The sequence below is a fragment of the Pocillopora verrucosa genome, chromosome 7, assembly GCF_036669915.1.
Source record: "Pocillopora verrucosa isolate sample1 chromosome 7, ASM3666991v2, whole genome shotgun sequence".
NCBI classification, from domain to species: domain Eukaryota; kingdom Metazoa; phylum Cnidaria; class Anthozoa; order Scleractinia; family Pocilloporidae; genus Pocillopora; species Pocillopora verrucosa.
In genome coordinates, this window is record NC_089318.1 from 20,665,158 (window position 1) to 20,692,735 (window position 27,578).

General features: G+C 37.1%; 2 protein-coding genes and 1 long non-coding RNA gene across 3 annotated transcripts; 1 reads left to right on the forward strand and 2 right to left on the reverse strand.

Annotated features, from left to right (window-relative positions):
- Window positions 1-288: 288 nt before the first annotated feature.
- On the reverse strand, window positions 289-10,303 carry LOC131781793 (calcineurin subunit B type 1). The gene is made up of 6 exons (XM_059098511.2): window positions 10,193-10,303; window positions 9,654-9,693; window positions 9,346-9,522; window positions 3,436-3,495; window positions 2,655-2,839; window positions 289-1,778 (listed from the first exon to the last, which is right to left on the reverse strand). Exons 1-6 carry the CDS (start codon window positions 10,193-10,195, stop codon window positions 1,731-1,733), a joined length of 513 nt encoding a protein of 170 aa, XP_058954494.1. The 5' UTR covers window positions 10,196-10,303; the 3' UTR covers window positions 289-1,730.
- On the forward strand, window positions 10,284-25,974 carry LOC131781791 (neutral alpha-glucosidase AB-like). The gene is made up of 29 exons (XM_059098508.2): window positions 10,284-10,456; window positions 10,873-10,965; window positions 12,356-12,592; window positions 12,973-13,140; window positions 13,284-13,374; window positions 13,477-13,573; window positions 14,048-14,144; window positions 14,588-14,689; window positions 14,808-14,886; window positions 15,984-16,124; window positions 16,598-16,659; window positions 17,197-17,274; window positions 17,790-17,865; window positions 18,364-18,420; window positions 18,789-18,858; window positions 19,216-19,295; window positions 19,682-19,723; window positions 19,866-20,064; window positions 20,429-20,530; window positions 20,629-20,687; window positions 21,156-21,340; window positions 21,864-21,928; window positions 22,355-22,431; window positions 22,525-22,599; window positions 22,786-22,899; window positions 23,810-23,919; window positions 24,082-24,156; window positions 25,172-25,275; window positions 25,683-25,974. Exons 1-29 carry the CDS (start codon window positions 10,299-10,301, stop codon window positions 25,793-25,795), a joined length of 3,006 nt encoding a protein of 1,001 aa, XP_058954491.2. The 5' UTR covers window positions 10,284-10,298; the 3' UTR covers window positions 25,796-25,974.
- Window positions 24,181-27,044, reverse strand: LOC136282115 (uncharacterized). Its single transcript, XR_010718102.1, has 3 exons — window positions 26,932-27,044; window positions 26,205-26,438; window positions 24,181-25,676 (listed from the first exon to the last, which is right to left on the reverse strand). It is a non-coding gene; the product is annotated as an uncharacterized lncRNA (long non-coding RNA).
- Window positions 27,045-27,578: the final 534 nt, after the last annotated feature.

Below are 27,578 nucleotides of genomic sequence, written 5' to 3' on the forward strand. Positions count from 1 at the left end.
CCCCAAGGATAAACAAAAAGATTGCTTAGGACAAAATATTTTGGGACGAACAAGGTTTATTTTGAACAGTGTGAAAATAGAGAGAGAATAAACGAAGTCAATTAGTGGTCTTCTCTTCCACATTCAATTGATGTCTTTCAGCCAAAGCATACAAAGGAAAACAGAAATAGAAATTACACTTTTTCAACAACAAAATCCTGGTTTCTTAAAGGAACCATTAAGGCAACTGAATTTGTCACAGATGTGCTTGCAAATGCCAGCAACTAAAATGAATGATTTAGCCATAAGCATTAACAACCATTTCCAATGATATAATCTGACAAATGGCACAGAAGGACAGTCTCAATTACTACTATAATGTTAGGAATGGATCATATGTTAATTGATTTAATTTAGTTAATTAATTTTGTTTCCTACCTATGATCTATCAGAGGACATACATAAAGATGATGCCACAACATTTAGTTTAGTTTTTTTTTTATCACACAAACAAATATGATTTGGGGTTGCTGTAAATCTGTACAGTAATATATCAAATTTGGAGTCAAAATGTGCTAAGTACATCAGTGACACACTTGGCTGTATCTTGTGTGTCAGTTTTTTTAAACTACATTTTGACGTCAGCTGTGATCTATTACTGAACAGAAACCTAGCAAAAGTGAACGCATTTGTAAATGTGACATAAGGGCATGAAAAGGATTTTTTGACAGGGGATCTTAACCAAGTATACTTTTATTAAATTGAGAGGAAAATTTGGGTCCAGTATTCACCTAGAATATTCACTTGCTAATGAAAAAAGAGTCATCAATTTCATAAAACCTTTTTTATGAATTGTACAAGGCAATGATAATATCTAAGCTGAACTAAAATTAACTGTATTAATCAATTAAAAACCGCTTTGAGATACAGATATATGTGTATTTCAAGGTAGCACTTGACAAGAAGTTCACTTTTCACCCAGTAAGTTTGTCAATATAAACTAAAATTCTTGGCATTTCTGAATGATATGGAAGCTTAGTGCCTTGTCTTGTTTGAATTTCAGTTTGACATAGTTCTGTTGTATTTGTCAGTGTCTGAATGAGTCTATTGATCAAAAAACTACAAATCTAGGCAAGCAGACAAGAGCATGCTGTTTATGTTTAAGGACTACAGTACAAGCAAAATGGGAAGCTGAAAGGAAATACATTTTAATAATTTTGGGCAGTCAGTTTGACGAACATTAGGAGGAGCAAAAAATTAAGAGAGTTTGTAAAACATAACCACGTGTTTGTGCATGCATGCTGGGTTATGGGACAATCATATTTACTCATTTTTTTCCAATAAAATGCTACATATGAATGCTCAGAGTCAAAGTTAATAAAATTCAACAAAACCCAAGTCTTCCCTAATTCTAACCATAATAACTGCTTCCATTTTACAGACATTCTTGTGAGTGGCAAGTTGCTTACTGTATAATATATATACTATAGTCGTATATTTTCTTATTTCTTTACGTTTCACATCTGCTTCTAGCTGGCATCTTTTGTTCTAGCAAGGACAGCACCTCATTGATTCCTTCATGTAGCCACGTGAATCAACCAACCGCTGCAACAATGCTTTCCCAACATGCAGCAGCAGCAGCCACAAGAGATAGAGGTCAAGAATATCATTGTTTGTTTGTTTTTACAAAATGTCTCCTCGTGGAAATAAGAATAATAAATAGTTCAAAGACTTGGTTCATTAAGATCTTGTTAGACATCGACTACCATCTTCTTGTGAACATCCATATTACCAACAACCTGTCAATCAATGTGAGTAATCAAATTAACTCTTTCATTTGAAAAATTCGGTGAATAATTATCAACCGCAGTCTTCCTTTTAGCTGTAATTGTTATTTGTTTCCTTGTAAATTATTACAAAAAGTTGGAGTTACATCAAAATAAGGCCATTCAGCCAACAAGTTTGACTATTGTTAACCTTTTACACCCTAACATTGGTATGCAAACTCTCCATACTATGCTCTCTACATTTCCTAAGGTGCTGACAAGGAGAATTTGTTTAACAATCAAGAGCTCCTTTAGTTGGTGATCATTTCCTTTATTCTCCTTACCTAAATGCGTGATTTGGGGATGATATTGTAAGGAGAAATTAAGTGTTAATCACTCTTACAGGTTAAAGGATTAACACTCATTGAATGCATGAAGAATTGAAATTATAAATGCTGAATAGTTCCAAGACTTCAAGAGTATACACAGTCTCCCAATGCAGTTCAATCAGGACAAATACGCAAGTTTTCCTTGCATTTGTGAGCTCCTCGAGCTCAGACCCAATCCTTAATTTCTGAATCTTCAATTTCATGCAATTTACATAGTTTTTTCATGTCATGTCAATAACTATGGCTCAAAAAATGCGACAATTTTTTGACAAAAATGGATATTATAACAACATTAGCCACTGAGAAACAACCTTAATTTTAGCCTTATGTGCATGTAATTAAAAAACTAGTTAGACAGCCCCATTTTTTACTAATGAATTGAAATCAGCACATCAAGATTCATCAAACTACAGAGTTAAAAAATGATCCTTAAATATGGTTTCAAGCCACCTAACTATTTGATAATTCAATGACAGCAACAATGATCTACACACATGCAGTAACTAATCTGTTCACTTACGGCGCAAAATTCACTAAAAGAGATTTTTCCATCACCATCCTTGTCAGCATTTATAACAGTCTTATCCACAATTTGTTGTAGCTGAGTCTCTTTGAGGTTGTTTCCTACCATCATCTTAAGAACTTGGAAGAGTTCTCCATTTGATATGAAACCATCATTATCCATATCATATATCCTAAAGGCAACTATGCAAAAAAAAAAAAAAAAAGGAATAAAACAGGTTAACTTAACCTCAGCAAGAGGCAAAGTAAAGGTACATGTACCCCTAGAGCTTAATCTACACATGGATTTACTTCCTACTCCTCTGACATCTTTCATTTATCTACAACTTGAATTCACTGTAAGCACTTTTGATGATAATGGTCTGCTTGCCATTCAAACACTTGCAAGAGACTCGCATACCCAACAGTGGACTGACACAGACTGAAAATTGTGGATTTCTTGCACAGGACAGCAGTTGTTTCAAAAAGGACCAGTCTTATGCAGTTGTATGGTTCTCAAGAAAGGAAAGAAGTCTTTTAATACCTAGGTAAATCATTAACCCTTTAAACCCTATGAAAGACCAGCATCCAATTTCTCCTTTCAGAAATATTGCTGAATCATTTACTATGTTCATGAGAATAAAGGAAACGATTGCCAACCTAAGATACTTTGATTGCTAAACAAATTCTCCTTGCCAGTACCAAAGAAAATTTATAGAGAAATGTATGGAGAATTTGGATACTGATGTTAGGGTGTAAAGGGTTAACCTTCTTGCTGCACTGCACCCATCTGAACTTACATTTTAACTTGGATTCTTTGTCTCCCTTTACACTGAACTGTGAAACTCCTTCTATGAATTCTAAAGAAAATAACAAAACAACAAGCAAGAAACAAAATAGATCAACAAAGATGATTAACATAAACATGTACAGTGTGTGTACATAACAAAGAGTTGTTAGCTAATGGTGAGACTAAGACTGACATGAACAATCTTGATTTAATTTCAGGACAAGAGAACAAACTTAACACCAAACTAATCACTGTCCATTTTCTAGAGTCAGTGTTCTTATCCCCGATTAGCTTTTTCATCTTAACTTATTTCTGTAGTTAACAACTGCATCTTAAATTCCATATCGATTGCATGCAGCAAACAATATTTCCAATTTGGAACCCTAAAACCTGCAACTTTAGTAAAAATACTTTTAAAATGCATACATGTATTAAACACCAACAGTTTCAAGCTGACTGTTAATTGACAAAGCAGCTGCAAAAACATCCCTGATTAGTGAATAAGCTGCAATCTGATCGACTGATGTGTTTAAATCTAGCTGAATTTAAATAAATTGCTCTAGTTCTGTTTCATTATATATTTTTTAATAGGATAATGCAGGATAAGCTTTAGTGCTGAAGTGAATTTTTTTTGTAGTAGTTGGTGTAATGAAGACTCCTCCACACCTCCCTGCTTGTTCGGAGGGTTTGAAGGTCGTTCCCGAGCAACAAGGACATGAGACTACACAATGGAATTGTCTTGTGGCTAACCATACCAAATTGTTAATGACATGAAGCAACATTAGGAATTTTAACTGTGCAATTAGTTACACAAATGAAGTGTTTCATTTTTAGAGAAAACTACCAAAAAAAAATAAGATAATGTATATCTGCCACTTACTTCCTATAGAATGACAAACTACTGGTTACCTGTACGTGCATGTTTGCAATGGAAACTAAAAATCTTAATTTTATTTCACATTGTTTCTGAGTATAATCACTGATACCTATCTGCTCTTAATTTACAGCAACCCTTAAATATCTTTATCATCCATAACTATTATGTAAAATAGTACAAAGACCAAGGAGTGACCACAAGTTAGATGCTACATGTAGCCCTTGAGTCTCTAAAAAATTTTGGTACCCTTCATGTGGTCTGCAAGTACAAAAAAAAATTGCCTTGTGTGCCTTAAATACTGTCCACCCAATTTTCTGACCAGAAACAGATCTTTTACCCAAATTTCACAACTCACACTTCTGACGTCCAGCAGTGATACCTGATATTTATCTGTAACTTCAGTGATATTGAAGAAATACATAAATCAAAATGTTTCGACACATGAAAGCATCTGATCTAAACACAGTGGTAGGGAAAGTGATCTCAGTGGGAAAAAATGCAGTAAAAGAGGAAAAATTAATCAATAAAATTACAAAAAATACATCCTGTGGTATGATACCACTGACATCTACATTGTTCTAGGAAACATTTGTTCACTGCTGTTTTTTGGTGAATTTTAAATAGCATTATTTATAAGCCAAATATTACATTTCCTCAGAAACATATGCTACCGGCTTAGACTAGGCCTTTGTGACCATAACTTACAAATAAATAATTAGAAAAAACTATTCCACAGGCAGTAATTGTCAGAGCTGTTGATGATTAAATTTTCTTTTCAATTATGTCCCAACACCTGTCTGAAAAGCTACAATCAAAATTAGGACACCCCTCACCCCTATAGATATTAATTTTGTAGACAAAACAACTCCTGCCAAGCAATTTCCTTCCAAAAAATAAATTGTTCTTCAGCTTTCCAGATGGTATTCCAAGATATCTGTTCAGTTTTACAATTGTCAAAATGGAAAGTAACTCACTCAGATATCTCAGTCACAATCAAAACAGAGATGACAATCACCAAAAACCAAATGAAAGACGTCAACAAAATTGAGTGGTGCATGACATCAGAAACTCAGCACAAAAAAAAGCAAACCAAAATTGGTTTTGAGAGAGGGCTCACAAGCATAGAGTGATTTCTATATGTCTCTAGTTTAGCCAAAACAATGAATAATACATAACAGAAGGTAAAATTTAGTTCATTTAATGTGTTTACTTTCAATTGGACCCCCACAAGGTGTTAAGGATAATAGTTATAAGTTAGTGTGACTAGGGGAAATAGCTAACACCCTTATTGCATAAATAGATCTTTATCTGTACTGGTCCATAACTTTGACAAAACAATTTTGGTCCATAATGTTTTAAAATATGCTCTACATGCAGAGTAAATCAGATATGGGATAGAAGATGGCCAAATGTGATAAACAGTACTAACAAAGCTGGCTTGTCATTAGACTGACAATTACCAACAGTCATATAACTGTCTTGATATAAAAAGCCAGGTGTAATGTAAATGTCTCATTTTTAAGAAAATAAAAATTAAACCTAGAGGAATAGTTTTGACACATTAAAATACATTCCAAATCACATATTCATAGTATACTGCAACACTCCTAACCATGACTGGCATGACTGTACAATATATTTTTAGCGATTTCTGTGGGGAACTGAATTGTTATGACATAAAAATGAATCGTTCTACTCTGTAAAGCTTTTGATGGGTGACAATCAAAAACAGCACTACAGGCTGCAATCAAATTCCTGATGAAAGTTGTCACTTTGGTTTTCCTGTGTAAAGCAGTCCTGTGGCTAGCTGATATGTTTTCAATACTTGGCATTTATGGTTTAAAGTTACAGTAAGTTTAACATTTGCATAGAGTAATATGTAAAATGCTCATTCTTTTTTTTTTAAGTGCACTCCCAATTTCTGAAACATCAGGACAATGAGATACAGTGTTTATTCAGTGCTGTCAAAAAGAATTAATGGCCAGCCAAAACCAACGACAAGTCTACCCTCTTTAGCCAGCTATTCACACCTAAATTTACCACAACTTCTGATGAAAAATTGCACAGTCATCGAAATATCATTGGAGGTATTTGTATTGTAGCCATTTCTCAGTCTTAAATGGAATTGAATGCAAACTTTAACAGTAATAGGTTCAGATGTGCGAGTTAATTCCACATTAAGAATTTACCCCAAAGTTCGAGTGAACTTCACGGAATCAATGCATACAACATTTTGAGTAAATAATTCATGCTCATAATCTAAAGAAACAACACAGCATCCATGATAACTGGGCTGCCTAGTATTCCTCATTTATCTTTTCCTCTCCAACTTATTTAGAACATGCTTATCCATCCCAGGTATAAACCCTCTTACCCTCTCCTGCATTGTCTCAGGATAGAGCACCTGGCCTAAAGACACAATACAATCACCCAAACACTGTCCAAACATGGACATCTCCATCTTGAGTTTTGCATGCAAACTGTTAGGCCAAAACATGTCCTCTATCAGTGTATACTTCTCTGTTACACCATTTTATCATAATAAGGTAACAGAATGCACAAGATGTGCTACAGTATTACATATTAAAACTGAACAGCAGAGCAAAAAACAAAAGTCAAAACAAAAATTAGTCTCAGGGGATTCTTTTTTTTTTTGGATGTTTTCATCTGTAGCATGCACCTTATTCCTTAGATACAATTTTCAGATAAAGCCAGTGGATGTATTTTGAAAACTAAAACCGGCCAAATTACTACAATATAAATAATAGCGGCATAATAAATCCCTTATTCGATAGCTCGACTCATAATATGGGCTGATATTTTGTTCCTTGATCTCATATTTATGTCAAGTCACTGAATATGGTGTATATATTTATGTTCCAGATTTCATTTGAAATGATTTTGAGGGTGTATCAACACAAATAATTCCTGAGAGGTATGACAAAACACTGACTTGATATCTGACAAATTACAACCTGATTTGCCCAGCATATAATCTGATACTGGTGAAAAATTAGTCACTGAGTCAAGACTGGTTCAGTAACATTGCATCAAAGTTGGGAGACTTAATTCACCACCACCAACCATTTTTCTTTAGAATTTAGGTGGCTGTTTATTTTATTATACTGTGATGAAACTCAGCTCATTGAAGGACTCTATCAAATTTTCTTTTTCACCCTTAAAGAATTTCAATGTTACTTTCCTGTTTTTACTTAAAAATCATTGATTCAAAGTAAGATGTTAGTCTTTCATTTTTTCTTTAGGAAGAATGGAACCAACAAGGATCCACTTGAGGTTTGCAGTTTTTTGCTAGTTAGCCCTACCATGAGTTCAAATCAATTCAACATTACTTTCTTCCAGCTAACCAAGAAACTTCATGGTATGAAGGTCTGTGGCAATAGTGGCACTCAAGACAAAGAAAGTATAAAATTTCCTCAAAGCACTCTTTGAGGAAAGCACTCTCATTGTATTATCCTCAGCAATGATAATCATTTCTATTCAGCTTACAGCTCAGTATCTTCAAAAATCAACACAATTTACAAGAATAATTTAACTTTTTCAAATTTAACTAGAAATCATATCGAGCAGAATTTGCTCATTTACAAAGTGCCTTCCCAAGACATATTCCCTATTAAAATAAGTCTTAATTTCCTCCAAAACATTCATTTTTCCGCAAGAGAAAAACACAGCATCCTCATTAATTTTTAACATGTTTATACTCAATGAATAGTTTAGCTTTTGGCTACATATGCAAATTAACTAGACCACCCAGAGGTTGCCTTCTAAATTACAACTCAACATTTGCCTGACAGATCGAGTATTTTTGTTGGACTTTCATCCAGCTCAAGAATCATAATGTCAACCTTATTTACTGTTGTGGCAAATTTGTTTGAAAGTTAAGTATCAAAATTTGACTGGGTTTTCCAAACCATAATTCTTACTTAATATGTAAATTGACAAGCCTAAAATTGGGCTCACTTTTAGCAAATTGGCTTGTCGTATCAAAAAGTATGAATGTCACACAAAAATATAAACTGACCTTGAACTAGTGCCTAAATTGCGAGAATTTTCCGGCGATGTGTTCCATAAATTCTTAAAAATATAGGTTGATTTTTAACAGAAAAATCGTACGATTACATTTTATGCGTATTTATTTGAAAAATACTGAGTTGCTAAGCACATCCACGTCGCTGACAATAACTTTACAAATGGAGTCACTCCAGACCTGTTTGCATTGAAAATTAAATCGTTAAATGGTTCCGAGATACCCTGTGAGCATAGAACGGGAAATTGGCTGAGCCTACACTCGATATTGATCGCAATATATTGTGCTCCCCTCGGCCGCGCACCGAGTTAGTTTTGGCTGACTTTCGCGTTCAACTGATAACAGAAAATACAGCTGCTGCCCCTAAAAAGTACTCCATTCACACTTAATAAAAAAGGACGGCTCAAATGCAAGTCAGATCAATCGTAAACCCGGTTTAAACCATTTTAATTGGATACCAATTTCACTACAATTAGATCCGTCCCTCGGCGAAATTCTTAAAACCGTTGGGAGGCAGGTGCCCGATCAAGGCTTCTTTCAATTTGTTTTCGCAGTAAAGCTCGCGGAAGACAAAACTATGAATACTTCTTGGTGTATGAGAAGTGAAATTATCGGTAATTGTTGTAATCTGTTTAAAAAAACTCAACAGAGAGGGCAAAAACACCGGATACAATGCTCGCAAATTTTCACCAAGACTTCAACGTTGGGAGTTGCTGAGTTTGATTGCAGATAACGTGACATATTTTCAATTAGCGATTTAGCGCAAGATCTGAATAATCTGAGAGAGCATTTTCATGGAGAGGGAGCAGAATGTAGGATATAGTTTCCTCGCCAAGTAACACGAAAATTTTCCCAGTGCACCCCTCGCAAACAAAAATTTACCGCCGAAATTATCGCCTAATATGCAAAACTGCGTATGAATCCCGTATGTTTTCACGATATCGATCGAGCGATGTATTAAATAATACAACAGTCAAAAAGCTATATTTAATTCTAACCTTTAAAATCCACTTCGCCATTCCCATCTGTGTCGAAGATATCGATTACTCTTTGGACTAGAGGGTTTTGCTGTAACTCAGGTAGTGACATAAATTCGTCAACAGAAAGGGCACCAGATTTGTCCAAATCGAGCTTCCGAAATCTCTTCCCGAGGCGTCTTATTTCGTCTGCATCAACTGAAGTTTCAAACGAAGATCATTACCACGGGTATCGAGAAAATAGGAAGCGGATAAAAAAGGAGAAATCGTAAGATCTGCAGGACAAAAATATAACAGACGCCGCGCGAGAGCGTTACTACTGTACTTACAATGTGTCACCATATCACCCGGCAAAGAAGCTTCGTTTCCCTAAGAACGGAAGAGAATTCAGAGATAAATTTTCAACACGTTCGCATATTGATTTAGTCATGAGTAGATATGATAAAACCGAAACGAAGTTCGTCGAGGAAGGTGGTATGTCTAAATAAGTATTGGACGTGTTCACCTCCTAATAATAACTGCAGCAGCTATAAACACTCGATCAACATATTAAACATACGATGCTAAGTTTAAAGTAAAACTAGAGCAGAATCGTCCTTAAAAAGCGAGCTTTGCAGCCTTATCTTTGCGCTACTATTAAGAAAGCAAGCATAATTGAAAATGAAACAACACCGATCCAAATGTCGCCACAACTCTAGCAATATCAAAACTACGAATACATTTATCTGCCTTTCCACAGCAACAAGCAACAGCTTAGGGGATGCTTTTGTCGACAAGAAAATGTGTTGAAATCTAGAGACCCTATCGCACCCCTAATGTTAACAGTCTATCAAGGACACTTTCAAGGCACTAAAGAAAGATAACATACCATTTTCAGTAAGTTTTCAGACCCTCCTAAGTAGCTTTTAAGTTTAAAATGCTGCGATCAAAACTTTGAAGAATAGTTGGTTACTTCGAAGAGGGAGCCCTACAGAATGGGTAGTACCCAGTCTACCACAGTTCCGTTCAATTGCATCCGGGAGTTTGAACCGACAATTCCTTCCCAGTTCACTCACCAATATTCAATCTTGAGATCGAGAAGAGCTGAGGTGAGAATACGGTGGAGTTCAATGGCTACGTTTTATATCTCAAGGTAAAGTGATCGCTTTGTTTTCTTTAAATTTACCCACCGCTTTACTTCACCTTTACTCATGTCTTCTCTGTTTAAGTCCTCCTAACGATTTTTTTCGGAGTGTATGACCGCATATGCTATTGCATGTAAGATCCATGAACTCGACACGTGTAAACTCCTCTGTTTGATTTCAGATTTTTTGACATAACAGGGATTTTGCATTGCTTAATGATATTTAGTAAATTAAACTTTCATGTAAAAGCTTTCATATAAAATCTTTCAGGTCTCATCTTAAGCATCAATAACTTATACCCACAAACGTGCTATATGAACATGCGTACATGGAATTGCAGATCCCGTTTTAGAATGTCACCCGACAGACAAGATTTAATAAAAACCTTCTAAGTAGATTTTTGCCTCTATTCTTTAATTTTTAGGATTGTTTCACTCCTTCTGGTGTGGATAATTCCAGAAATTAATGCCGTGGATAAGGGAAACTTTAAGAAGTGTGAGCAAAGTAGCTTTTGCAAGTAAGATGGTTAAAATGTTACATTGTGTTATTTACATGAAGAGTTGATTTACAGAAAAAATTGAAGTAGATTCTTTTGGATGTCTGCTTTTAAATTCCGTGAAGTTATTTGGTTCTTTTGTGAGAAGACAGTTCGTGAGCTAGGCTGTCTCTGCAAGACAAGGTAGCTTGGCTTAGCTCAACTTTATTGTGGGGGTTTTGTATATCCATAGGAGTCCATAATAGACAAATTGCAGTTAAGGGGGGTAGTTGAAGGGTAAAGGCACATGCAAGCTTCTCCCCTCTGGTATACTCATTTAAACTAAAAATAAGATGCTGATGTGGGAAATTCTGCCCATAACATTCAACTTCTCTAGAGTATAGTTTCCTGTTGCCCGCTGACTTTGGTATCTTCAAGTTGAGGGTTGCCACCTTCTAAGAATGGGTTGTAGAAACAATGAACTTCAACCGGAAACTAAAATCAGTGACATTAGTATGTTTGATGATCAGAACAGTGGCTTTTCTTGATTAAGTCCGCCTTTGTTAGAGGTTCTAAGTTACACATTATTTTGAACCTGAGAGAAACATTTAATTATGTAGTCTGTTTGCTCAGGTAAGAGTTGTTCTAGGAAGGACTGTTATAAGGAGTAGTGGTTGATGTTTCAACAACCTTGATAGAAGATGTTATAGGGATTGAGCGGCATTGGTTTCATTTAAGGCCAGGCACTTAGCAAATTGTCAAGTTATGAGGATGGTTTTGGCCACCTGGTTTGACCGTCTCAAGGAAAGTTCATCTTGTAAAGAAATTCAGTTCAAAAAGTTTTTCCCGCTTGTGAAAATCAGTTGTCTTCCAGCTGAAAATGTTAATGAAATCCCTGGAGCTGGACTTAGTAAAGTTTTTGAAGGTCAGTCTCAACTAAGGCCTTTTCGGACTACTCTTATGTGGGCAATCAGACTACATGATCAGAAATATTCATTTTACTGAGAAGCACCTCCATCTTTCCCCTCCCTCCCCCCCCCCCCCCCTCCGACCACCCAGACTTCATTAATTAAACTCAAGCAATAAGGTAGAATTGCCAAAACTCTGTATTTTGCTGAAGTTGGGTTCAGGGGTACAAATTTCAGCGAGTAAGAAGACAGCCAAGTCAGGAAGAAAATGAAACATCACAAAACTTTTGTCACTGATTGTACATCAACAGTCCCTTACCCAACTTGTCTTTAAATGTTTGATTTATTTTGATTGGATGCAATCACATGCTTGATTGATCAACTGAAAGTCAGAATTGGGTTTAGGGTATGACATTGAAAGAATGAAAAATATATTGTGGCTGTTTTTCTAAGTTTGTGGAGTAAAATTTTTGTTATATTTGAGAAGGATTGAATTACATTTGTTTTTATTGTTTTGTTTACAGGAATAATAGGGAAATTCAACCAGGAGAGTCTCCATATTCAGTAGTCAAAGATTCTCTAGTGTTTACAGATTCCTCCCTTGATGTTAATATACTAAATAAGAAATCAAATGTATTACTCGGTCTAAAGCTTCAAACATTAGAAAAAAATACAATAAGATTTAGAATTAATGAACGGAACCCAATTAGACCAAGATATGAAGTCAAGGATGTCTTGATTCAAGAACCAAAGACTATAAGGTAAGGCTATGACTTAACCTTTTTGTGGTCTGAACTTCAAATCTTTGAGGAAGTGCTGTAATGATCTGTGCTTTTGTGCATGTTTTTTCTTGACATCTCATTTGCTGGCTAATATATATATAATATCTAATATAAGATAGGAGGCAATTCTTTATTGTACCCCCTAAATATTTTTTGTTTGGTAATTATGCATCCCCTGACTGGTTCTGTAATGGTTTTATCCTTCTATTTTTTTTTTATTTCCAGTTTGTGTGTTTGTTTCTATTTTCTTTCTAAGCAGGTTGGTTTAAGGTTTCAAAGGGATAGATCTAACATTTTAGATATTTATCTGTAGCCTCTGTTTGTTCCAATATTTAACTGCTTTCATTGATATTTTTCAGTAACCAAAAACTCAAACAGGATGATGAGAGTGTCCACATTGGATTTAATAACAACAGTGTTGTTTTAACATTTGAACCTTTCCGCCTGGATTTTTTGGTTGATAATGAAGTGGCAGTATCTGTTAATTCAAGAGGGCTGATGAATTTTGAGCATTATAGAGAAAAACAGTAAGCTGCAATCATTCTTAAAATTGATATTATTGCTGTGCATGTTAGGGGTCCACACTAAATGAAGGTTCCACTCCTGATACAGTAGAGGTGGTATTAATACATTATCAGCTTTATATTATCTCTCTCTCTATCCCAATTAGGAAAATTCCCGTCAAGGTTGAAGATGACGATGGAGAAGGTCACCCACCTGGAGAAAATGAGGAGGAAAAGTCAGATGAGCACCCAGAATCGGTACGAGAAATTCAGGTTTCTAACCTTCCATTTCCTTAGGTACTGACAGGGATTTATACTTGTGATGTCAATGTGTGATTTGGGGTGGTATTTATTTTCTAGGAAGAAAATGCGGAGAAAAAAGAAGAAGAAGAAGAAAGAGTCGAAGAAGAAAACTGGGAAGAAAACTTTAAAGAGCATCATGATTCTCGACCACGAGGTAATTCAACATAAGTTCTGTCCATGCAGTAAGTAATCCCATTTTAAAAAGCTCACAAGGGGAAAAAAAAAACACAGAAAAGAAAAGCTGAAACTTGATGTTACACTGTATCTGTTTAACCCTTAAACTCCCAGATCAAATTTGCAATTCTCCTTACTTTCAACCATACAATTCTTATAATGTTAGTTCAGAGAATTTAGTATTGGATCAACTAATTATCCCCAAATTGATATTTTTCTTTATTCTCATCTCTTATCTGGTTGATATAGTATTGATACTGTAAGGAGAAATTCTGTCTTAGTCACTCGTGGGAGTTAAAGAGTTAAGATATGGCCATGTTTACAATTATGAAGAATTTGGTAATTTTTGCTTGCAACCCTTTCTTTAGTCAAATTTGAAACTTAGTGGAAAGCTGTCTTGCATGTGAGTTTGTTGCCATGATATTTACTGTACCTTTAAACTTTCATCATTCAGGTCCCTGTTCTGTTGGTTTGGACATTTCATTCCCTGGTGTTGAACATGTGTATGGAATCCCAGAACATGCAGACACCCTAGCTCTCAAGACAACAGTGTAAGTTCTGCTGTAGAGGGATTTTTACAATCATGTTGTACTCCTGGTATGAAGCCTTTGACTGGTTGTATCAATGATGAAATGTATTTATATCAAATTGGTTCTCAGCAGTGCTTCAATAAGGCTTTTAGTGTTTGCCTTAATTTTAAACAGAGTTATTATTTTTATGCACATCCTTATATACCAGGGGTGATAAATGGTGAAGTCCTAGACTCACTAAGACACTAGGACACCTGTCTGAAAATTTTAGAAGACTTCTTTTAAAAAAAACTCTTTTTTATTGCTAATAACAGCTGTGAGATGTCAATTCAAAAGAGAAGAGACTTCAAGATTTGTCACACAGGCTGACACTACTTTGAGAATTAACTAGACCTATGATACACTGGTCCAGATGGTCAGGCATTAAGGTGCTTCTGTTTAATTGCTGTATTTTCATTTTTCAGTGGTTCAGAGCCATACCGTTTGTACAACTTGGATGTGTTTGAGTATGAGCTGGACTCTAGGATGGCTCTTTATGGCAGTATTCCTGTCATGATTGCTCATAGGTAAGTAATCACAGAGTTATTCACTTTCACTGAAACTCACTGGTAAGTTTACAAAGAAGAGGTTTGATCTGAAGAGCAGTTATCAGATTCCATCATACTCTGATTTCTGAACTTTCAGTGTTGCACGCACAGTTGGTGTGTTCTGGATGAATGCAGCTGAAACGTGGGTGGACATCAGTTCATCCAGTGCCAGAAAGGTACGAGAATATTTTCTTTCATCCATTTTGTCGCTAACTGTTCAAACCTGAATTGAGACCATTATCTATTTCCTCCTTACATTAACACTGCTGAATCATTCACAAGAATAAGATCATGAGAATAAAGGAAATGATCACCAACCTAAGAAGCTTTGATTGATAAATGAATTCTCATTGTGAGTACCAAGGAAATGTATAAGGAAGAGTATGAAGAATTTGGATACTGATGTTAGGGTGTTTAACGTTAAGATAGAAATAAGAGATGAGGTTTAGGGATGATTTTTGGGGGTGAAATAGCACAAATACCATTTAACATTAACATAACTATTGTAACAAATAAATTTGATTTTCTGATATTCAAATTTTCAAATGAGATTTTTGTGCAATTGAAATCAATAGATAAGATAACATGTTTTAACATCTTCAAATGCTTCTTTAAGGTTCTAATTAAATTTAATTAAAGAAATATAAATTTGAAACTATGGTAAACTTGTTTAATAATCTCTGAATTTAATGATATTCAAGTCTAATTTTGAAACTTATTTTAAGTGGTATTGACAAGGCTAACATTTAATAGGCTCTCCTGGATTAATAAAGTATACATATGGTATAATTAAGTGCTAACCTGCTTCAGGTCAGAAATGTTTTTCATAGCTTCTCATAATGAGAAATGTAGTTTAATAAAGCAGGTAATTTATGTTTCATTTTGTGAGGTTATGTCAAATGCTCTAACACTGAACCATTTTGAAATGCCTTAAAATTTGCAATGCAGAAACTCCTTCACACATTAAATTATTTGAAAAAAAGTAACAATTTTGAATAAAAACATTGATATTTTGATGAGCAAAAATTAGAGTCTTTGTCATTTGATTTTTTATAAAAACTTATCCATAAATTCTCTTCAAGTGGCATGCACATACATATTGCATAAAAGAAATCTTGCATCCAATAAATTGTTTCTTTGAGTGGAGCATTGGACACAACTGAGCATTAGTCAGCGTAAAGTTGACTAAACCATAAAGGCCTAGCCTACTCTTGTGTTCCACTGTTCTTTTATTTTGCAGTCCATGTTAAACTCACTGATGTCCTTTTTCAAGGGAAGTGAGGAGGTCCCTCAGGTGGACACCCACTGGATTTCAGAGAGTGGCATCATTGATGTGTTTGTCATGTTGGGTCCAAAACCTCATGACCTGTTCCAAGAGTATGCTGCATTCACTGGCACAACTGCCCTGCCACCAGTAAGTCTGGCTTCTTTGTTTTATCTGGCTCTATATCAGTTTTCACAGCTCTCACAGATGATTTCCAATTTTTGTTTAAATTCCTTTTTGAGAATTCAGTGTGAGATAGATTTTACAAACTGATATCCTGACCCTGATTGTTAAATGGATGGATAACTTTAACTGACAAATGAATTGCTATCCAGCGGATAAGTGTTAACAAAACGTACTGCGCTATCCACCTGATCGAGATTTATCCAAGGAATAACGTTATCCACTCATCGATCAACTGAGGCCTGGTTTATAGTGAAAGTCTAGACTAATAGTAAGGTCTGTGCAAGTCATTTTCCGACACAGAAGTTGAACTGAGTTTTTCCTTGTTTCTGAGACATGAAATGGAATAAATACTTTTTTTGGAACCACCTTACTAAAAATAGTAGAGCATGTAGATCTTATCTTTCTAATCTTACATTTGTGATGATCTCATTTGATAGCTTTTTGGAATTGCTTATCATCAAAGTCGATGGAATTACAATGACGAAGATGACGTCAAAAAGTAAGTTGCACTTGAACAGCTCTGTTTTCTTCATCTACTAATTTTTTTTGTTTATTTTCACTGCTTTGATGAGCCACCAAAGTGAGGTAGATCCTGTGATCTGATTGGTTCCCTTTGGCTCTGAGAAAGACAAAAAATTGCCTTAATGCATTAACTTCTGGCTAACGTTCTTTTTTCAATTGGAAAAAAACAGCTTAATCTACCAATTTTTACTCCAGTAGAGGCTCAATATACGTCTTGAAGACAACTCAAGCGAAGCAAAAGGATTCTGTGAAAAAAATTGTAACTAAGTGAAATTCTTTGGTCAAGGTCCATTCAGGTCGAGGAAAATTTTTTGGGAAGGCATGGAAATCTGCAGTATCATTTCCAAGGCTGTAATTTAAGTTTGGGTGATGGAAAGTTATTGATAGAAAATATATGAAAACTATATCGCTTTGATCACTATAATGCATGTCGTATCTAATTATAAAGCAATACTCTTTGATCTGAAATAAGCCTTCATAGCTAAGCGGTGTGTTTTACTTGTGGTTTTTTCAGCGTTGATAAGGGTTTTGATGATCATGATATTCCCTATGATGTTCTGTGGCTGGACATTGAACATACTGATGGAAAGAAGTGAGTACAAAAACAAATGCATGAATAAATGCATTCACTCCTCTGTGTTCTTTCGTTTGAGCGGCAACCTTCAATGAATAGCTTGCATCCCGACATACACATTTCTGGAAATTACCGGAAGAAAAAAAAACAAACAAAAACTAAAAGCCGAAAAGGGACATTCCAGACAGACTGTCTGACGAGCAAAATTGTATTGGTTAACCAAATGGTTATCAGGACTTGATTTTAAATAGAAATCGTTTAAGCTTAAATTTCTGCTCTGTACATCGGACTTTAGGGTAAAAGAAGTCAGTCTCAGATGCCCACATCCGTTCTTTTAAAGCCAGGCTCCCACCGTCATTTATTGGTGTTATTAAGTGGAAAAAAATAACAGCCACAGAACAAACAAAAAGATATGATTTCAAAGTATTCCTTAGCGACGTGCCTCATCATAAGACTCAGATCAGTCATAATTGTCTTTGGCGTATATTATTTGCGGTAACTTACTGCTGCGGTGTTTACCTATTTCAATGTAGGTATATGACTTGGGACAAGAATAAATTCCCAACGCCTGACCAGATGCAGAAAAACTTGGCGTCAAAAGGTCGAAAGGTAAAGACATCAACGAACAGTTATCCAAAAATTCGAATGACGAGATCTAGAAACTTTGTCTTCTACTGATGCTGTTTATAATCGGTCATCGTGGGCGCGCATGTCACAAGGTCATGCCTTCTTTTTCACGGCGAAGATGAAAATTACACGGATTTTGCAGCATTCTTTTTGGTTAACCTTTTAAACTTGCAATAGCACTATTCATGAAGTGGAACTACCCCTTACAGCATTAATACATTACACAGAAGGTTAAGATATAAAGAAGACAGTTTTTCACTAGATCGTGGTCTGATGAGAAATTCTAATTGCCAATAACTAGAGAATATATAGAACTTAAGCAGGAGAATTTTAGCCGTTTGACATAAGTGTGGGAGGCAAAACGGCTCTATACAAAATTTGCTCAATTTCGCAACTTTTTGTTGAGTACATGAGCATTCTCTCTGTTTGTTTTTCTTTTCACTTGTTCATTTATCTAATAAATTTTATTGTATTTTATAGATGGTTACTATCATTGATCCCCACATCAAACGCGAGGGTGGATATCACATTCATGAGGCAAGTTAATAGAGATCATTCCATGGAAAGTGCGCACGAACGATTTTTGTTCACGAGTTGCGATGCATCAGAAGAACGAACGAGTGAGTCTTGATGCATCGCAGTGAGTCACAGTCGTTCATTGAGTATGTTTGAAATAAAAATCTTTTAAAAATACATTTGGTTTTGGAACCTAGGATTTAACCTTACTCTTGTGGTTTTCAATCTTCTTTGCTCAGTATTCACTTAAGATTCTTTGTACCTTTCCGATCTCAGCAGTATTTGGAGTGTATGTAGCAGTTCAGTTGTAAGACATGGCACCGCAATTCCGAAGGTCTTAGCTTCGTATAGTCATGGGGTTTGTTCATTTTTATGTTTAAATCTCATAGGAAGCGACAAGACTGGGTTATTATGTGAAGAATAAAGATGGCGGAGAATACGAGAACTGGTGTTGGCCAGGTGATACTATGTATATAATAGAACGAATCAAAACGCATCGCAAAGTGGTGGCGAAGTGACTTTTAATCTTAAAGTATAAGGCACAATAATAAGTGAGGAAGGTGAAAGTTTCGCTCTTCCCCTACTAGAGAAAACCGCGTCATCAGCCGATAAATGACCCAGAAAACCTTTATTTTTTTCCTGCCAGACTTTCACTTTAACGTAATGGTGAATGAGAGTTTATCATGGCGCCATCATCGATATAGTTAATGAAAACTGAAAATGGTTGAATTGATCTGTGAATTGATCTGCCAAACGCTTGGCTTAAGAGAAAGAACCGTTTTTTGCGTCCTTATGTATAATTTCCTTAATTCATAGGAACTTCATCGTGGATCGATTTCCTCAGTCCGGAAATTCGCAAGTGGTGGGGCAGTAAATTTGCTCTGAGCGAGTATCAGGTAAGTCACATTTTGGGACAATTTGTCTCATATATATGGGTTTTGTAAAGTTTACTGCATTGTTAGTATTTAATTCGGAGCTTTCTTCACGACGACACAGAGCAAAGATGAGCTACGATTCCGAGGGAGTAATTAAAAAAAAAATTATCACATGCACCTTTTTCTTTTATCTTCGATCTCAAAGAAGTTGGTTAGGTAATGCTGTTGATCTCTCCAAAGTCAGAATAGCAAAGAGGAAAATTTTTCCTTTCCTGTCGGAGTGGTTCACTCGGCGGGGAAACTCATGAGTAAACGCATAAGTTAAAATGATTTAGGAAGTTTGGACGCAAACCTGAGGAAGTGTTGTCGAATTATCTTCTCTGATCATTTGTGATGTTTTCTTGTAGGGCTCCACAGAAACTCTCTTTACCTGGAATGACATGAATGAGGTTAGCGTAACTCGAGAACTTTTTTTTTCTGGTAATAGTATAGTGTGAGATGGTTCAAAGGCAGGGCTGGTCGCAGTTTATCTAAGAACCAGCCATGAAGTATGTTATTCGTTTTTACCGCAACGTTTTTCCTGCCTTACAGCCCTCGGTTTTCCATGGACCGGAAATAACCATGCATAAAGACGCGCTTCACTTCGGAGACTGGGAACACCGCGATGTGCACAACATCTACGGCTTCTATCAGCACATGGCAACAGTGCAAGGACAGATAGACCGTTCAGGGGGAAGGGAAAGACCGTTTGTCCTGTCGCGAGCTTTTTTTGCAGGAACCCAAAGAAACGGTAAGTAATTGTTGTCTGCGAAGAAAAAATAAAACAACAAAAGCAACGTGATACCGGCTTGAAAATGATGTTAGTTCATTCCTAGTGACGTGCTAAACAGGATACAAAGCTGACAATTGAAGTAAATATCGCAAGGAGCCAGTGAAAGCGCAAAGTAAAACAAATAAACAAAGCGCGTGGAACACGGAAAAACGCGAGTGACCAAATTGCGATTTTGCATCTGATTGGTTGTGAGAGAGTAGCGCGAAATTTCTAGACCAATCAAACCAATGTAATCCCGGAATGATTTGGACCTCCAAACTGAAACTTCCCAATGGAAGCTTCTTGTGCGTTTAGCTTACCGGAACTGTTAATTGATTTCTAGGTCCCATTTGGACGGGAGACAACACGGCTGAATGGGGCCACCTAAAGGCATCTCTTCCCATGATCCTCACCCTGAACTTGGTTGGGCTGCCGTTTTCCGGAGGTGAGACGATTTTGGAAATACTCAAGTTCGTAGCTGCTTTGTTTCCACGACGGTTGACTTCATGTGGTGTTCTTTTGTTTTTTTTTTTATTATTTTAGCTGATGTAGGTGGCTTCTTTAAAAATCCTGACCCAGAGCTGTTACTCAGGTGGTATCAGGTAGGTTTTCTTTCTTCGCACACGATTTATTCGTTTATCTCCTTTTTTTTTTTCCTGTTTTTTTTTCTTAGCTAAATTAAGGGGGGTTGTGGGGCGGGAACAAAGAAAGTTTGCTCGCGGCCTTCGCTGTTTTTCTGTTCCTTTTTTTTCCAACAGTTTTCCTTCTCTTGACTCCAGTGTGTTTTTATTGGGTAATTCCAATTGTGATTTTATCATGACTTCTTAAGTGGTGGCATTCAGTTGGATGCCGCTCCAATGATCCATTTCCCTTTTTATGGACGCGAACAGGTCGCTTGCACCAACCGCAGGTTTAATTTTTGGGAAGACGCATGTGTGATTTTAACCGTTATTGGAAGCTTCAAGCATGATGTGCTATTTGGACTGTCACTATCAACTGGGGCGAAGGAAAGGTCCACACTCTAACACCTTGTGTTCCAATGGGTGTTTTTTGTTTTTCATTTTTTTCAGGCGGCTGCCTTTCTGCCATTCTTCCGCGCACACGCTCACTTGGACACCAAACGCCGGGAGCCTTGGCTTTACGATGAGCAGTATAAGAATCTGATCAGAGACGCCATCCGTGTGAGGTACTCACTGCTGCCGTATTGGTACACCTTGTTCTACCACGCCTCTGAGACCGGCACGCCCATAGTCAGGTGAGTGTTCAGGAGTATATTCTCGTGATAAGGTAGACATGTGTTGAGAGTATGGAAAACTATCATCCATGGGATAATGTTGTGTGTTAGCACACCAAATTGTCATAACTGATGTACTAGACAATGTGCTAGTCATTTTGGAGATTTAGTCTTTAGGTATAGGGAATGACTTTTCAAACGGTCAAACCGCGCGTTTGAGGTGTCTTGGGCTGTGGGATCTTAATACGTTTATGTATGTTATGTGGCTGGTTTATGCATTAGAGATGAGCTTTCCATTATCCTAGAGCATTAGCAGTAACACTGTTGAACTGTACCGGAGTTAACTTGAACAGATGTACAAACCAAAGGTTGAGCATCCAATCGAAGAATATACGGATCAAATGTAAAACTTTGCAACATATCCAGAAAGAAATTCGTTTTCGATCCACTTTCACAGTTTTGATTTCTTTTGTTTAACTGAATGGCTTTAAAAATAACGAGCAGAAAAAGTAAAATAAAAGTAACATTGACCCTTCCTCGTTAGGCCTCTGTGGGTGGAGTATCCAGAGGAGAAGAACACTTTTGCCATGGAAGATGAATTTTTGCTCGGTAAGTTTAGTCTTGTGAGTTTAGTCTTGTGAGTTTAGTCTTGTGAGTTTAGTCTTGTGAGTTTAGTCTTGTGAGTTTAGTCTTGTGAGTTTAGTCTTGTGAGTTTAGTCTTGTGAGTTTAGTCTTGTGAGTTTAGTCTTGTGAGTTTAGTCTTGTGAGTTTAGTCGTGTGAGTCCAGTCTTCGATCCAGTCTTCGATCCTCCCGAGAATTAACTACCAGAAAGGAGCACGGGCTCATTTCCCGAACAGTGGGCCCGGGGGAGTGAAGATTCTCGTCCTCCCCCCGCCCTTAACCCCCTTCGTCCACTCTTACTCCAAATGGCTAACGATCTCGAGCTTATAACATTAGCTTGCCCTAATAGGACGCCTGCACTGCAGGCTGGAGAGAAATCAGCCGTTAATTAGCTATTCCGATTACCTTTTTAGGAAAAGATCTTCTCGTTAAACCAGTCACGACTCAAGGACAGAACTCGATAGATGTTTACCTTCCAGGAAAAGGAGAGGTAGCTTATCTTACATCATAACTTTGTTTGTCGAACGTTCCTTCATAAAAGACTTATCTTAATCAGCGTAACTGTGTTTTTTACTCTAAACAGTACTGGTACGACTTGCATGATTTCAAGATTTACCGAGGGGAGAGTACGATTTACGTGTCTACACCACTCGAAAAGGTAAACTCATCAATTTAATTCGTACCACATGGATGACAAATTTCAAGTGGCTTTCATTTCCTTCCTTTCTGTGAATCAATATTTGAGTGGATTTCGATCAAATCCATCACCTTTTGGAAGAACTGGGCAAAGTAAGTTTTCCCCTGAATCTGTGACTGATTTTGTAGTGTTATATTTTTATTGTAGATCCCAGTGTTCCAGCGTGGAGGAAGCATCATCGCGACCAAGCAACGAATTCGCCGATGCAGTGCACTCATGCACAAGGATCCATATACGTTAACAATGGCCTTAAATCCCAGTGTAAGTTTAGGCATATGACTACACAATAATGAACTGAAAACTGAACGAGAGAACCTACGAACATGCGTGCGTACGTTGGACAGACGGACGGACGGACGGTGGATTAAACCCCTTTCAACAGTGTATGCGTGTTTGTTTCCAGTTTTACTTGGCTGTTATAAGGGAATTTAGAAAGTCGCGACTGCGACGGAAACGAGAATGTAGCGAAACTAAAGATCTAATTAGAAAAACAATAGCGGAACACGTGTGTTTTAAAAGTTTATACAATTGCTAGCCGTTCCATACAGAACTAAAACGTGAAATCGCCAAATTTTACGTTCTCTTAGCGTGGAAACCTCGACAGCAATTCAGTCACGTTTTAAACGTTTTGAACTCAACGCTACATTCACTTGTTATGCCAAAGATGTCGGACCGTCAGAAACATTGAACACATCGAGCTTTAGGCGAAAATCTTAGAAGGAAATTTATTACGTTATTTCGTTAACTTTTTACCACACGACCCCGTAGTTACATTTCAAACTTCCTATTATTACATCTTATTTCTTATAAATGTCGGCCCTATCGATGTTTAAACAGTTTACGGGCAATACTCCCCTCGAAAAGTCCGGATTTTAGCCTTGTCTGGGTTATTATGTTCTAAGCTGAGATTCGTCAGTCTCGAAGTGTCTGGCATCACTTTGAAGTATTGACAGAAACCAACAAATGCGTGGGGCTAACGTGCGATAGGTAAGCATTCCATTAAGGGGTAGGGGGAGGGGGAGGGTTAGTATTGAATACTACTATTCGCACTATACTCAGATGGAGGGATAAGTTCCGGTAACTACACGTCATACCCAATGCTTGGTCGTACCGTGCATCCTGAAACTAAAGAATCCTATTCAATACTTGCGCTTACTTTCTTTCTGCGCAGGCTGAAGCAGAGGGAGATCTTTACGTGGACGATGGACACACCTTTGACTACAAGAATGGCGCCTACATTTACATGAAGTTTTCATTCCGTGGCGGACGAATGGTGGCGAAGTAAGATCACTTTTCTTGCCTATTTCTCGACTAGTCATTACAATTCGACTCGGAAACAAAGAACATATGGGCACCTCGCAGATGTGTCCCTGCTAAAATGTGTTATATTTTGTATTGATATTTTCTGGTAATTTTGAAGCAAGGATCTTTTCCGCCCCGTAGGAATGCATCCAAACCCATTCCTCTTCAGCCTCAGACTGAAGAATCAGGGATTTTATCGTCAATGTGGAACTTCCTGTTAGTAGATTTGTTCTTGTTGTTTCTTTTCGAGTATATTTTACATCTTGATGGCGGTTTCTGATGTAAATTCGTCACAAAGTTAAACGTCTATCTAAATATTCTAGAACTGGGCGAGATTCGATTAAAGCCTCCAGCTTGCTTTACAAGTGTGAGATGCCGCTGTTTTTCTTCCACAATTGACTCAGGAATACTCGGATTAAAAATTAGACTGTTCCCTTCAGATTTTGACCTTTTATTTTCATCTTTGTTATTATTACTATTATTATTATTACTATTATTATTATTATTATAATTATGATCATGATAACTATTATTATTTTCTGATTTTGGCTGAGAACATCATCTTTCACTTTCATTAATAGGCTGTAGTTAAATTTACTATCTTCATTTTCATCACAAGGCATTCTTTGAATCATTGTCAAAAAGCATACCGCTAACATTGGTACGGCCAAGGTACAAGACGATTACCGAAGCTCCGTGGTAGAAAATCCTAAATTCTTACCCCATGGTAATTTGGCACAACTGCAATAGGAGTCATCTTTCCCTTTCATTGCCATGCTGAAGATCGGCGTTCTGTTGGATTTCTGTTTCTCTGACAAACGTCATTGTTTACTTTTATCTTGAGGCTAAAAGCGAGTATAACATCTTTATTTACAATCATTCCAAAAGGGAACACATCGTCATAAATCCAAAGTGTAACCAGCATCTACTTTCTCCTTACAGTTATGCTCCTGAATCATTCCTTAAGATCACGAGAATAAACGAAATGATCGCCAACCCAAGAAGCATTGATTGTTAAACGAATTCTCCTTGTCAGTACTAAAAGAAATTTGTAGAGAAGAGTATGGAGAATGTACATGGATAATGATGTTAGGGTTTAAAATTCATAGCAGTAAGTGGGAGGGTTGTCATTTAAACCAGTTAGAGTTCCCTGTAGCTCGGTGGTAGAGCTTCCGCAGTGCAAATCGAGAGTTGCTAAGTTCCACTCATGTTTTTTTTCTCTTTTTTGCAGGCGGGAGACGCCGAACACTCAGTACACTACCGCTGCTTGGATAGAACGCATTGTCATTCTTGGAATAAGTAACGCTCCTAAAGGAATCCTCCTTACTGCTGATGGTAGGTGGCTGGATCAACTTTTCAGGCAGTACTGTATACAGTGGCTGTTGTTCAGCACCACTCTCCATCGCCTCCTCGATGTTCCTTGGTTTTTTTTTCTCTTCTGCAGGAATTCAGTGACTTAACACTCCAATCAGATAATTTTCCAGTGGTGTATTTGTGTCTTTTTTTTTTCTTTGTCTGTTTGTTTTGTGCGTGTGTGTATCTCAAATGTAGCCTCAAACACCATGCTTGTCTTGGCACTCTTCCTTGTGGGGGAGCTGTAATCGAGGAGCGAAACAGCTCTATTAACGTCCTTTTCACGGCGGAAAGTCATCTCCAAGGAAAGGAAACCACTTGATTATGTGTAAAATATTATCATTAAGCTGTGATGTGTTGAATTTTTTTTTCTGTCATTTTTTCTGAAGGTGGAGAGAACAGACACCTCCAGTTCACACATGATCCCTCAACTCACACGATGACGATCAAGAAGCCTGGGGTTAATATAGCTAAAGAGTGGACAATAACTATGCACGCTTAAATTAGATTTTCAGTAAATTATCAACTTTTTTTACACTTTTTGGGGAAATTGTTTTCACAATGGTGAACAAGACGAATTCCTCTCGTCTTTAATTAGGCACAGCGACACTGCCACTGGGAGAGAGAACTTTTGTAACAACTTACTGTAAGGAAGGAATTAAAGTGATTTGTACAAACAAAGTGTTGGTGTGTATGTGACAATTTCTACGTACAATCTCGTCAAAGCACACGCTCCCCGTGTGCGTGGTTAATATTTGCAGGCTCAGCATGTTCCAGGCTTTTGGAAGACAACTCATTTATGTACCCACCCCGAGTCCCAAACTGAAAAAAAAGAATATATGCAGAACCAGAAACAAATAGATCTCGTGCAGTCATTCCTATCTTTACTGATCATTTGCCTCATTACCCACCATTCGTTACTGTTTCCTGTCATAGAACTTCATTCCCCATCATTCGCCTCAAATAACCAGCAATACCCATTGTTCGACACCATCCACCGTCATTAGGCATCACTCCTCGTCATTGGACATCATCTGCCTTCATGAGACACGTACCGTCATTAAACATCATTTACACTCATTGGGCGTCATTAACCGTCACAAGACATCACTGATGATTCCTCGCCATTAGTCACCAATCGCCATCTGCAAGCGTCATACCCTGTCACTAAACATAATTCCCCGACAGTAACCATCGCTGGCCCTATCACTAGGCATCATTTCCGTCATTGAGCATCATACACCGTCATTTGGCACCATTTGTCACCATAATTGAGGATAGATGAAGGTTAATGATAACGAATTATGTCTTGTGGCGGGGGAAAGGATTTCTAATGATGGTGAATGGTTTTGAATGGTAAAAAAATGATGGGAAATGGTGGGGTAATTGATCCGTAAATACGTCTAAGAGGGTTTGGCACCACAGGTTCGGGTACTACTGGTTTCGAAGATTCACCAGGAAAATAAAGTCCTCGGGGTCTACGAATTTTTTGAACTAGTTTATTCAGCAAGTTTTCTCTTGCACACGCGCTAGCTAGTCAACTGAAAGCAAAAAATACACGTGAGGATCGCCTGTATCGGACAAAAACAGAAGCGACAAAAAAGCTTTCTAGAATACGTACAATGTTGATATACTCACAATTCTATAAGGCGTTATCCCTCTTAAGACGCAATATTTTCCAGTCCTTGCACAAAGGCATAAAACACACTTTCGAATAAAGCACAGTCCTTTCACCTGATCTTGGATTCCCTACTGCCGCTTTCTTAATCTAACTCACGTGTATGAACTAATCTTGAGAGCCCGTGATATCTCAGGTAAACAAAAAAAAAATGCTTTATCTTAAATAAACAAAAAATGCTTGATTAAAAAACATCTGTCGGCGAAGTGCAAAACAAGGAGGCTCACTATATGAGTATTCACGAGTTGAAGGGTTCTGTTCTTCGAAATTTGTCCCCAACGTTTTTGCATTTTTGTATTCGTCCATATTTAGTTAGCTTTTTTCTAGTGAGTAGTCTATGACTATAAAGTAAGACCTTTTTTCATCAATTTCAGTAAGAATTTCGGTCGAGTCGGTTGTTTGTCACACAGCGAAACGAGAGGAGCAAAATGAAATTAGTATTTATGAATTGGAAAATTCTGGTCATGCACGCCCTTCGTCAGAGCAATTGACGAAGGGCTAACGCTCGAAACGTCAGCTTTTAAATGAAGGCGGTGAACTAGAGCAACCTACGTTTAACCCGGTGGGATGGCGGGATGGAACGAAAAATGGCGGCGGGATGCGGGAT